The sequence below is a fragment of the Passer domesticus genome, chromosome 1, assembly GCF_036417665.1.
Source record: "Passer domesticus isolate bPasDom1 chromosome 1, bPasDom1.hap1, whole genome shotgun sequence".
Taxonomy (NCBI): domain Eukaryota; kingdom Metazoa; phylum Chordata; class Aves; order Passeriformes; family Passeridae; genus Passer; species Passer domesticus.
This window is the reverse complement of record NC_087474.1, coordinates 94737586-94751544: the sequence shown is the minus strand read 5'-3', so window position 1 is coordinate 94751544 and position 13959 is coordinate 94737586. Positions and strand designations below refer to the sequence as shown.

The 13959-nt window shown below is 39.0% G+C and overlaps 1 protein-coding gene across 6 annotated transcripts in view; it reads right to left on the bottom strand.

The window, feature by feature from the left end:
• Nucleotides 1-441: 441 nt before the first annotated feature.
• Nucleotides 442-13959, bottom strand: part of FHOD3 (formin homology 2 domain containing 3) — a 371712-nt gene continuing 358194 nt past the window's right edge. For all 6 annotated transcript variants that reach the window (XM_064429703.1, XM_064429712.1, XM_064429718.1 and 3 more), the window contains one exon: nucleotides 442-6217. In XM_064429703.1, the coding sequence (XP_064285773.1) occupies nucleotides 6135-6217 (83 nt within the window). In that variant the 3' untranslated portion in view covers nucleotides 442-6134. The remainder of the gene's footprint in view (nucleotides 6218-13959) is intronic.

The following is a 13959-nucleotide window of genomic DNA, read 5'->3' as shown; positions in this document are numbered from 1 at the left end:
CAATGGAAAAAGCTTCCCCACATAGAGGTTGTCTTTCATCTTATTGATGTTTGCTTCTGTAAATCCCATACCTGTATGCTGTGCACTCTGCACAGAGTATTTTTTAGGCAGGAACCAACTCCAAGCTGATGGCAGTCCCATGTATAAGTGAGGATTTGTAGGGCTGGGGTAGTGAAAGCCTGGAGAACCAGAGACACATTTTCACTTTCCTCACTCAAGATTAGGAATTAGGCTCAAACTGTGGAACTAGGTATAAAAGATCAGCTTTTTATGATCAGGCCACTCAGATGGCTTATTGGCAGCTGTTTTGATGTCCACATGATGGCATTGCAGGTACATGGAGGATATGAGGAAAAATAATTCATGATTCCCCTTCCCATCCATTTTTCACCCAAGCTCCCATGATTGGCTTCATCAACAAAACCAGAACCAGCCCAGACAGTGCTTTATAAAGCTTTATTGCAAGATGTGTTTACATAACGCTGTAGAGGTGAGCTTTTTAACTACTTATATCAAGAACTTTTGGACACTGGTCTGCGGTCAGTTTTCCATATTGACCCTGCATGGCACAGAAAAAAAAAATAGGGTGTGATTGGATCTTTCCAGACAGTAAAGTGGGAAGAGTTGGGGGAGAAGAGGAGATAAAGATAAAATCCCCCCTAGTTTACACTAAATGTGACACAGCTTCTGAAGGATCAACACAAATGGTAGGTGAGCTTGGTGTGTAATAAAATCTTAAAAGAGTAATTCAAGTTATTTATGAAATAGAACAGAAACAAAAATGCATTTTCATGGACAATTGAATTTAACATAGAATGAATTCAACTAAAATGAGAAAATAACAAACAAAACCAAAAACTCAACCAAAAGGACCTGTAGATAATATCTCTGACCATGCATGGCTTTTTTTTTAAATTACAATTCACAGAATAACACTGCTGGAGAGCCTATTTTACACTATGCTACACAGAACATGGAAAAACATGAGTAGTGACATTTACACAATTTTACAGTATTTCTCCTTCGTCTAAGAAACACGTCCTCTTCTACTTTACATTTTTTTTACAATTCCCAGCTCACAAAAAAGGACACTATATGCGCAAAGACAGTCTTTAAAAAGGAGAAATGTATCCAATGCTACAAATAAACCTCTTCTTTCACAGAAGCCTCTGTATTAGATAATGATTAAACAAAATATATCTCTATCTGCCACTCAATGTGAAATGGACTAATTAGAATTTTTTTTTTTTGGCATAAACATCCAACTATACATCTCTGAAACTCCTTTCTATGTTACTATTAAAATGCTTGCCAAAAACTTTTTGGGGTCACATCTGAAATGCCAATTGAGCCAGTTGCTGCCCCAGCTGAAGCAAAGGAAGGTGAGCCTTAAATGCTGTTCAAATGTTTGTCAGTGGTTTTCAATGGTTGCCTACAACCAAACATTTTCTCATTCAAAACCACTACAGTTTATTTTCAGTCAGAGACTGTAAGTACCTGGCAGTTTTTCCTCCAGAGGAATCTCAACATTCGTATCCCTTCCACCTTAAACAAGTATTTCTTGCATCCTGGTGCTGCAAGCACAGAGCCACCATCTAACTCTGTCCGGGGGTCAGGCTGCCCACAGTGTACACTGAGCCTGCCTTGAAGGTAACGGGAGGATTTGAACGTGTGCAGTGAGCTAAAGGAGAGAGGAATATGCTCCTGCTTCTGCCTAACACCATGTCCCTGTGCACCCTTCGGATGGAGGCAGACAGCACCTGTGCCTGTCCATGAGCTGCAGTGGAAGGATGAAGGATGTGAAACTGGCGGGCTGGCACTTTGTTCCCATTTAATCTCTGTGAAATCAAGGCATTGCAATAGCCACAGCTGCACAGTGAACCAGAACACAGACAAAGCATTCTGGACAGCCACTTGCTATGGTTACATCCCCAGGGAGGCTGCTGCAGGGCAGATGCCTGACAAAAGGAACCATTTGCTGCACCTACAATGGCATTGTGCCCCTGGGGGTTGCGGTGGTTGGTGAAGTCCTCAAATGTAACTTTTCAATAGCTTTTAGTGTTGGCCAGGGTACATTTAGAACACAGCACTCCAGGGATTTAAGGTGCTGTCCTGCAGAACTTTACAGGAGGCCCTTGCTGTTCACTCACATCATGACTGGCTCAAAATTTCAGTGAAATTGGGACGATAACTCATATCTTGATATTCACATGTGAGTGTATATTATGTTAAAGCTAAAGTCTTGTCTATCTACAAAACTGAGAGAATCAACCACTGCAAGGATTCACTAAAAAGGGTGAAAAAGAAAAAAGAGAAAAAGAAATGCATTTTTGAAATTATGTTTGAAGCTGCTTCTAGTATTTAAGGGAGAAAGAAAGACCTTCGTTAAACCACCTTTTTTTTTTGTTGATTTTGGATTATGGACAAGGAGCTATCAAACAGAAAGGTCATACATAGCAGCCAAGGGGCTATAAAACATCTGGAATCCATGAGCCTGGTGCCTGGCCTGACTGAAAAGTGAAGAGTGATGAATTTAACTTTTGTGAGGGATCTTTTACTCTCGAGTGTGGCGCACAAGCATTCCCTGGGGGTTTCTTCACCACAACGGCTACTGAGTGTTATCTCCACTTGGGAGTGAGATTATAGAAAGTATTTGCATGCAGTCTGCTTTTAAACATCAAGTGAGATGAAAAAAATAGCACAGATTCCCTTTGGAGGTTATTTCATGTGCTAAAGCTTACCTCAGCATCCAGATCAGGAAGGCATTAATGGTGGCAGTCAAGCAAACACAGCGCTCTGGGCACTGCATCTGCAGCTGACTGTATCTATCAGAAAGGGGAGAGAGGTAGTTATTATGGCTGGAAGTGTTTAAAAACAGCCTTCATGGATCTCTGAGTGAGAAATGGGAACATGTGTTACTAAATTGTGTATTCAAGATTTTTATATTTGTCAGAAACCAATCCATATCTCACACAAAACTTCTCTTAAAACAAGTGTAACATCCTTATGGTGGGCTCTTCCAGTGATGGAAGGGCAGGCAGCAGCTCAAAACCTGAAGGTTATAACCTCACTAGACAGAGAGAGGCATAAAGATATAATGAATTCCTCCACTTCATCTGGAATCCAGTAGTTAGATGAAGGGGAACAAATGTTATTCCCACAGTTAGGGCACTCTGGAGGAAATACTGCCCCCTTACAGATTAGTCGGTCTTTTTTATCAGGAACCAAAATGGAAATGTCTCCTGTAGTTACTGTGCTACACTGTGTCTGATGATCTTGTTGCAATAAATGGTGAGGACAGTGGAATTTATCTGACTGTATACTAGTGCATAAACACGAGTTATTCCTCAGAAAAGTTGCTATCAGTTTTACAGATAGAGAGCACAAACAGAAAAACAAATGTCATGGAAGAACAGAAAAGGAAGAATCTGCTTCACATGTAGGACACATCCAGAGAATGTGAAAGAAACCACCTTTTTTTTTTTCCCACTGAACCTATCCCAACCTATATTATTCCCCATATTTAATGTTCTCCTTGATACAGAGCATACAAAGTTTTGCACAATTTTTGCACAATTTGGAAAATACATCTGCCCAACTATTAGGGATTCACCAGCTATAGTATGTTTCAGAGACAGACACTGTACTATGCTTAAATGAAACACAAATTTGTTCCCTGTAAGAAAGTGGCCACCAACAGCCAAGTGGTCACCGATTTTGCACATTCAGCATATTTTAATTAAAATATTAATTCTTAAAGACTTGTTTGATTTTCTCCCTCCAATCAAATCTAGGATCTCTGACAGCATAAATGTACTTTGTTGTGTTTTGCTTTTTTTATCACTTAGCAAGTAGCACAGTTCAACACGACATTTACATTCAGGGTGTCTTCCTCTTGTTTCAGACTTCAAACACCTCCACGAACCCCCATTACCTTCAGTTCTTTGTTCTAAGCATCCTTAAGCAAGATTTTAAAAATACATAGTGGTGAGCAGCACAATGCAGCACAATTAAAATCCAGATGCTTATAGGTCTTGCCTATTTTACACTGAAATTAATTATATGCCACTTCTGTTTCCTAACCAGCTTCTTCCTTTCCATAGCTTTCAAATACACAACATATTGTATTGATTACCCAACTACTGCCTTCTGTCTACTTGTAAAATTGGCTTTTTAACAAATTGAGGGGAAAACCACATCAAACTCAATGCTGTTCTTAAGAACCATTTCTCATTAGTGACTTTTGATTCCATGGGAGATTCAAGGCATTGGCAGACAAAGAATGAAATGTTACAATCAAGAGGGTGGGCAGCATAGGTAAGATGTTCAGCCACAGGTCTCCCTGCAGTGTTGCCAGCTACCTGGCTCTGTCATCACTTGGATGCTGTGCTCAATGCAATGTGATGAATGACCATGGTTTCAGAGGTTTATTGTGTTTGGTTCAACTCTCTTGAACAATCTCCAGTGATTATCCTGTCCTTAAAGAGCAGAGTAAAATCACTTGAAGTACCTGACCAAGCCTGGGTGCCAGAAGCAACTTTGCTATGGCATTAGGACCCCAGCATAGACTATTATTTAACTATTATTTTCCAAGTGTGTTTGCAGCCAAAATGGAACCCTGTTACCACGACTAAACTGCTGCAGTTCCTCAGTTAACCAGCTCAAAGAAAGTCTCAGCTGTTACTGCTGTGCAGACATACCCTTAATCTTAGAGGATAAGGCAATGGAAAAACACAATCCTGTGCATCCTTGAGGATCTATTGGACATATACAGACTTTGGCTTAAAAAGTTCCCTTTATGTTATTGTTGTTTGCAGCTCTCTTTAAAATACTTCAATACTGGCTGGGGTTCAATTCATCTTCACTGTTGTATATGTCCTCCACTTAAAGGCAGATGAGTTAACTAAAGGTTCTTCAAACATGCTGAGGGCAGTTATAAAAGTCAGTTATAAAACTGTGAGATAAGGGCAAATATATTGGAGTTGTTTACTGTGGTACCCACTCCACTGGTATCAAGGATAATCACAAAAAACCAGTAAAGAACAGCAAAAACACAGCAGGCTTTTTAGCAGGGCTATTTCATATTCAGATTCATTAAATTGAAATAAAATCACCACCACATTATCTTGCAGCAGAGAAAAGCAGCATGAAGGGCACAGGCAAGTGAACAAAACTTCTTGATCTTAGCATCCAAATGCATTTATCGAGTATGTAAAATTGTTGACGTAGATCTCTCTGAAACTGTACAAATGCAGAGTACAACCACAGCTCAACAAGAGGGGGAATTGTGTTCTCTCCTCTGTGTGCATGCTGCTGTGTACAGTATGGGTGTGCATAATGCACATGAATTCAGGATCCCAAACTCTCCACTTGTACTGCAGGCCATGGCCTGCCCCACAGGGTGAATCACACTGAACAACACTGAGTTCCTGCAAAAAAGACATTCTTTTCCTCCTGTCCAGGTGGAACAGTAAGGCCCCACAGTGAAAATCATGGTCCAGCTGGCTTCAGCAAAAGCATGATTTCACACCATGACTGCATATGTACAGATACATGCACACGTCCACACATTCATTCTGTACATATACAAAGGTACACATACATTTCTACATTCTTTGGAGGCAAAATAATAAAATACCCAACAAACCACAGGGTTGCACAGACTGTGCATCTTTGCTTAATGAATCTACTTGAGAAAAATTTGGGTTGCTGTAACAGGAGTTATTTTGCCTCTTTAAGGACTGTTCCTTGCATTGACAAAACGCCACACATTTACAATGACTAAAACAGGGCACAAGGAAAGCCAACGTAGACACAGCTCATATAATGACAGATAACTTAGAGAGCCCCCTCCTACCCACATCAACACACCATGAGAAGAAGAAGCCATGTGCTTTCACGTAGGAACACTCAAATGCTTCCTCAGTTACCATCTGGATGTCATGCTGAGCTGTGGCACACCCTTCTTCTGCCCTGGATGTGGGATTTTGCTTTTTGTTGCTTATTAAAATTGAACTAACAGAGGATGGGATGTTGGGAGCAGCAGAGGAGGCTGGCAGTTCAGTGCCACGCTGAAGGGCTGTCAGCCTGTGTGCTTCAGATGAACGGCTCTTCTTGTGGCCACCTCTGGGATGTCAAACCTGCATCTCAGAAGTGCTGATGAGGCCCAGTGCTTTGGCTTCTTCTGGTGTTAGCCCACTCTTTAGTGTCCTTCTCACTGCACAGTTGTGAATTCCAAAAGCAGACAAAAACAAAACAAAAAAAAAAACCCAAAAACACCACAAACAAAACAAAGCAAAAAACAACAAAGAAAATGCAAACAATTAGAATCAGTAATTACACAAGACTTTCAGCTGCAAAATCCCCCGTTAACATGCAAGCTCAATCAAACCAATAGTTGCTATCTATTTAGGGCCTCAAGTTCAGAAACACTGAGTAATGCCCTATGCCAAACTCATGGGAGCATCAAAAGCAGCTCCAAACAGTCAGGCAAAAAGACATTTGTCATTTGACATTTAGTCAACAAAAAGTTTTAAGGAAAAATACCCCAGCTTTTTAAGAATTTTTTTTTCTGAAATCATATCAGTTGATTTTCAGTCTATAGCAAGTATCATCTGCCCTATTATTTTACAATTTCATAAGAATTTTTAAAAAGAGCTTTGGGATCTTTATAGGGATCTAGTGAATTTACCACTATCAAATAATTCAAAAATATTTTAATTTGTAAAACTCCTCCCCCACCAAGTTAAAAGACTATAAAAATAACTATAGTTGATTAAAGTAATTAAACCTACTGTTTTCATACATGCTCCCCTTTCTTTTGTAAGGTTCCCCCATCCTAGTGCCATTTGCGTCATCTTTGCTTTGGTACTCTGCAGCATTTTAGCTGAATGTAAATGATAAATCTAAGCCAAAATCTTGTTTCTTAATTTTCCATAGAGTGTTCTGAACACTAGCCCCGACAAGAGTTTAAAAATTTGTGATTGCCTTTTTTATTCAGAAACAAGTGACTGTGTGACTGCACACATTGAGCATCAGTGTCCTCCCAATTTTACTGGTGCTTTGATTTCCAGGTGGATGGACTTTAATTCAAGACAAAAGTGGGGTACTCACACTTTAATGTTCCTCAAGAACAAAATGCACATTGAGAAGTCCAAGCTTCATGCAAAGCACACACAGTGACTTAATATTGAACAGAATATATTTGGAGCCTAGGAACAATGAACTCTAGAGGAAACTAATCTTAGAGAAACCAATTGCAAAGAGCGGTCAAGGAGTTCTTGCATCATTTAGCACAATCAAGGTCTCTCATTTAGTGAAATGTTCAGTCCATGTAACTGAAACTGGGTGGTCACACTCAAGGGTTGAGCCGGAGTGAAAGAAGGGAATGGATTGGCATAGAAAACAAGGGGATAAGATAAAGGAAGAATATGGCATATCTGAACATTTGATAACATGCAGGTTGAATGTATGCAATCTATTTTTTATTGTCAAACCACTTTCATCAGATACTGATGTTAATCAAATGAGCTGGGAATGCCACATTTCTAGTTCCTCCATTATCAAACCCTTACTTGAAAACTTTTTTCCAAAGCTCACTCCTTTCTCCTAGATTATTTGTATTATTAAACACCACCAGGGTCTGGATGATAGCTTTTTAGGATACCCAGTTTTTCCTATAGTACTGATCAGCAACATGTCCCAAGTTCACCAGTACTTAGCTTAAAGTACTACAAGGTTAAATGAAACTGACAAAGCTAAGTTTAAGAAAGACCAAGAAAATTATTACTAGAAGAGAAATAAACTTCAGAAAATGCTCTGAAATGCAAGGAAACCCTTGGTAAAGAATAGCCAACAGGACTTTTGAGACTGTTTTTATCACTGGTACTCTTTCTGGCTTCTCAGATTTGATATCCAAAGTGTCCATCGTGACAAGCAGTAATTTCTAGACATATGCTGTGGAATACCTTAGGATCTTAAGGTCTCAGTGAATCACTGAGTGAATCATTTCTATATCAAAATAAACTGTATGAGGAGTAGAATGGAAGAAAAAAAAATCCAAGAAAGCTGCAGTAGAAATATTTCTGTCAAATTAAACCTAAAGATTTCCCTGTGTATTTCACTTGCTTAGCTGCCTACACTGCCTCTCCCCTGAATGCTTTTTTTCTTTACCCTCTGTAACATCAGCAGCCAAACATGGACCATAGCTTGTTTGACCACCAGATAATAGTGCCATGCTAAAAAATACAGGGGACCAAACTTGCCCAGGGTGGCTGGCTAGATGACATTTCTTCTTCCCACTGATGCAAAAGTGAACTAGAAAACCAAATATGGAACGAATTTCTACATTTTAGACACTTCTGTGGAAGTGTCAAACCAAATGCATTCAGGACTGCTCTCACACATATGCCCAGCTCTCTCAGACCACACTCACTCACTCACTCACTCACTCACTCACTCACTCACTCACTCACTCACTCACTCACATTTTCAAACTGAGCACAATAACTACTGTAAAACAAAGCTATTTTTTTTTTGTCAGACAGGAAGAGAACAAATTGTTATTCCTGTTTGTAAACATTTCACAGGAACTGATGTACTCTGCTAACACTGGTTAGGTATTGGACTAAGCTAAATTCTGCTCTTATTTATGATAAGATAAATCTGGACCAACCTTCTTTAGGTCAGTACAATTGCTACTGAACAAATAATTGAGCTGAGACTCTATCTAAAGGAGAATGAGGGCCTCTGTAAATTCTACCAAGCAGAACACAGTTGCTAAATTCCTCCATCAGCATGAGTAAGAGAATTACTAGTTTACTAGGAAAAACCAAATGCATATACAATAATATATAGGTTTCTTTGAACTACAGGAGTTTATATTCAGAAACCATAATTAGGAGTTAAAATACCATGGTAGAAACCATCTTCATGGAAAAGCAAGTAGTCTTCTTTATATTAAACAATATAAGTCTCTGAATCTCCAGATGCCTACCTATCAAACATACTAAAGTATTAGACTGACATGCTTTTGTATTAACCCTTTGATGACTGAAGAAAAGAAATCCTGTATGTAGCAGGTGGTAAAGATGAGTGCCCTGTTCTGGGTTTGCTGTATCATTCACACAAAAAGTCTGGAGACCAACCCCACACTTGCATTTTTTGTGCCACCGCAAAACGAGTAGGAATGGCAATATGCAATGAATTGCTGGGACATACGGGGCTATAATTAAACGAAACAATCCGAGGTTCTAACTTAGCTCTCCTTTAATACAGAGAATGATAATGATAAACTGGGTTTAAAATATTACAGCAACTTAAGGTATTAAGCAGGAAATTTCCAGCAGGAAAAAAGAAAAAAAAGAGGGAAAAAAAAAAGAGCTCCAAACAATGCAGAACTTTGATGGTCATAAAGAGATTGTCAAGAAAATAATAAAAAGCAAAGATGTGAAGAATATTTTCAGTGACAGAATGATTCCCATAAAAACTGATGGCAGCTGACTTGTATAAACTAAGCATGTGGGGCCAAATACTGCAATATACTGTGGCTACTGGCAAGATTAAAGCTGTCCACCATCAATAGGCAACTGGAAGGATAACAGCTGACAGAACCATGGTCCAGACTCAAATGAGGGAATTCTTAACCCTATAATGCAACAGGACAGTATGACACAAATGAAGCAACTTAGTGTTTGAAGTATTATGTACTTAGGGAGATGAAAGTAGTTTAATAAAGGGTCTCTTTGTAAAAAAATTGTATCTACTATGCAGAAATTGCAGTACATTTCCCTATATGAAGATACAGTGGGTGGGTGCAACATACATCGTAACACGATTTCCAGCCCCACTATTCTCTGTGCTGATTTGTTGAACATAAAGGCTGGGTGATGAAACCAGGAGAAGGCTGAGTTATCTACAAGAGCAAAAACTGCTGTGGGAGGTGGGCGAACCTTGTCTTGACATTCTGTTACACAGATGTCCTCAGTCATTTGTCTATTTCCTCATAAAGCTTGGTAGGGTTCCTCTACCGTAGGTCATGAACATGTTCTGTCATCAAAACTGAATGCAGGGAGATATTTTCCTTCCATGTTTTATAGACAATGCAAAATTACATTTCTCAACCGAAGTCTTCACTCTCCGTGCTTCACTGAACCTTGTCATGTTTCTAACTGGACAAGACATAATATCTTGGCTTGTAAAACTCTTGGCCTGCTGCAGATCACATTAAACTGAGTTATGGAATGCATTTTGGAGGCAGTGACAATAAAAATAAGACTTTCAAATGACCTTTTAGGTTCTTTGAGCAATTTTTAAAACATTTGCTAAAGAAATATAACATAGAGAGAAAATAACTTTTACCCTTGTCACAAGCAAAGCCTGCTGAGATCCCATAACCAAGAAACTAAATGTTGTTTTTCTGGGGTTAGAGGGTATGATATTCTTTATTAATCATGAAATCTAGAATTCGATTTGATATTCTGGCAGAACGCAGAGTGCTTAGGATGAACTCAATGAAATTGACTCTGCCTGTTGGGTCAAAATCTACAGGGATACACAGCCTTCACATTATACCGGAAAAGTTTTAAAATGAGTAATACCTGAAGGATAGCTTCTCTGTTAGTCAGAGAACATAATTATCTAGGGTTTGGTTGTTTCTTTAAAGAGCACATAGCACTTCTAATTTCCTCTCTCCACACTTTTTTTTTTTTTTAAAGATTCGACATAGAGTAAAGATCAGTCTGGCTGGCACCATGTGTGTCTACATTTGTGCGAGTCACTTGTAAGGCAGCACAGATGTGACAATTCTCCTTCTCAGGCATTCACAGAATGAGTGCCATTCCTGTTACAAAGATGTGGCAGCCACAGAACTTTCCTTCAGTCCCAGCTGCAAAGGTAAAGCAGCAAGTTGCTGATTTGGAATGAAGAAAATTCCACGTGCTGTGAATTACACAGTGAGGACAGCAAAAAGGGCAGATTATAAGAGACAATACCAGCCAGCTCCATCATATAATTTCATTTTATGTATCTTAGGGGTTTTGTTCTGCTACCTATCCACATTCAGCTTGCACACTTAAGTCTATGTTTTTATATATTAATATTTAACATATTGTCTTGGACTTTATTACAGTGAGTCCAGCAATGGCAATTTGCAACTAAAAAGTTAAATACAGACAGCCTTACTAATACTTTCTTATTTTAATCCTTGTCATATTTTTATGCCACTGTCTTTATAAATTATGTTTAATTATGTGTATATCATTGCTTAATATGAGTAGGCCTAAATACTTAATAGAAATGTGTAACATTATGCGCAGCGATTTTCTTACAGAGATTTGTAGGTGAATTTTGGAGTATATCACACACTTCTCTGAAGAAGTACGACAACTGAAATGTGGTCTTTGTCTGTGTCAGACACATAGAAAGCTCTCAGAACCAACATATTATCATGCATTATTATTCTGCAGCTTTGCTTTGAGTCCTGTCAACAGTTCATAGATGGCACAAGTCTCCCCTAATAAGAAATCTAGTAGGTCAGAATCACCTTTGGATGTTGCTTATGGTGGCTGTGACATAAAGAGGAGTCTAGCAGTGGGAAAGGAGAAACTGGCACTTTATAAGGAAAGCTCAATTTGCGTTTTTCATCTCCAGGTGGCTTATATTATAGGGAACAAAAAGTAACATTGCTTTAGAGAACCTGGGCTGCATATGAAGAGCATATGTGTTTTCAAAGTAATATTTAACATGTAGTTGAAACCATTAAAGTTTCCAACTTTATGTATTTCACAGATCATCATTTACACAGTCCCAACAGTAGGGCATAAAAGAAGATTTAACTCCTTCCTTGAAAGTCTTCTGTGACAAAATCCCCTTAATTTACATGAATTCCACTATGAAGAGTTGCTACTAAAAGCAATCCTGCTGCCACCTCTTTCATAATTTCTCCCACTCAACTTCACCAGTCAGAAGTGATTCCACTATTAATAGGTAAAGCATCAAGAGTATAAAGCTCACCAGCAACCAAGGCTGCATGACTGAGTATATATTGAGTCATGACAGAGTCACCATACACTATTTTCAAGACCTGACTATGCATTAAAAATGCACAGCTTGGAAAAAGACATGAGATGGGATACAGAAAGTAAATAATCTACTGTAAGTGTTTAAGGCCTGCAGCCTTTATCTTTCATTTTGAATTTTAAGATGACCCACTAAGGGTATTTATCAGGGAGATGTCTCTTGGAGAGTGACTTAGCAGAGGAGTGCAACCAAGCTTGAGCACCTGGACTCTGCAGAATGCAAATTAATTATTCCCATTAGGAATCCACACAGGGGAATAAAACAGTAAAAGGCATCCTCTCTGTGAGCCCATCAGATGAAAAATAACTGTGATCAAATCAATCTTGTAAAATCACTAATCAGATGGTGTTATTCTGCCTAGAGAAAGCCATATATATATATATACATATAGATATATATTTCTTGGCCACAGTGCTAGGGCAAGATAAATGCAAAATAGCTTTTTATGAAACATTTTTGTTCTTCTAAGAGAGACTTCCCTTCAAACACTTCTGACGCTTGTGTCCAAGCAAATCCCTGCCTTCCCAGCTCCTCCTGCTAATCTGCTTGGTGGCAGCAGAGGGCTCCCTTTGGCAGCTGTAGCAGCGCCTGCCCGGGAAAGCCACAAGGAGATGGTGTTTGTTTGCTGCACCTCTTTAGAAAGGCAGCATGAAAGCTGCCTTGCACCTCTCTGCCTTCTCTCGTTCTCCGATAAGGTGCTTTCCAGAATAACTCAGTGATTTTGTCAGCCAGCAACTCACTGCTGCCAAGTTCCTACTCGGATGCTGATGGACACAATCTTTCAGGAAGGAAGGATGATGAAAATAAGAAGAGAAACATTTGCATTTTACTTTAATACCGAGAGAAAGAAAACAAAATACATATCCTATCAACTTTGGATTACTGGTATGCAAATCAACTATTTCTATTTTTTTTTTTTTTTTAGATACTTAAAACTTAGGTATCCTACTTTTGGGAATGAATCCTGTGACAAGAATTCAAAAGCCTTTACCTATAAAAGATATCAATTAAAATGAAATCAGAGGACAATATAGACAAATTCACTGATCCAGTGAATGGCAAACTGGCAAAAGTGAAAACAATTTCTATGTCTTGTAAGATGCAAACAAATGGAGTAAAGTTCTTTCTTCTTCCTACAGAACTACAGTTGAAAAAGTAGCAAAACTGTGTAGCATAATGGTATTTATATAGAAAATGTCAATGCCAATATGCTGTGATCAGGGAACAGGAACAGCCTTTTTTCCTACATGTAATACTGATAGCACTTGCTCTTTATCAGCTGCTTATCTCCTGCCAGTTTTCCCTGCATTACCTTCAGCTTGCTCTCTCCTGAAATTAAAGAAGTGTCACTTAGCTAAGAAGAGAGATTCCAGCACTTGTAAGTCCTTGTCTAGAAGCCCATGGGAAGTTGCATTTGGCTCTCCCAGTGCTGGAGACACAGCACAAGGATGGTCTGCCTATGCTGTCAGATCCTGGGGGGACACTGGCTTCACCTAGACAGACACTTAGACCCATGAGGTGACAGCTACTCTAAAACCACCTGGGATCACCCATCACAGCAACAGTTTTCTCCTTGTTCCTACATCACACCTTCTGTGCTTGGGTTGTAATGGACATGTGCATGTGAATGTCTGTGTAGTGTTCATATCTCTCTTTTCCCTGTGAAGTGAAATAAACAGGGAGAAAAGATACGTAGTTTTTGTAAGCATTGCATATTTAATTCTGACTTCCCACATCGATGCAATGACTTCTCGCCCTTTTTCAGGTGATGCATTACAACAATGCCGCCCCATTTTAAGCAGATACTACAATCCACAAAATCTCTAATAGTGACACAGGAATCCAACATAAAGTTAAGGAATGTACATATTAGGATAATTT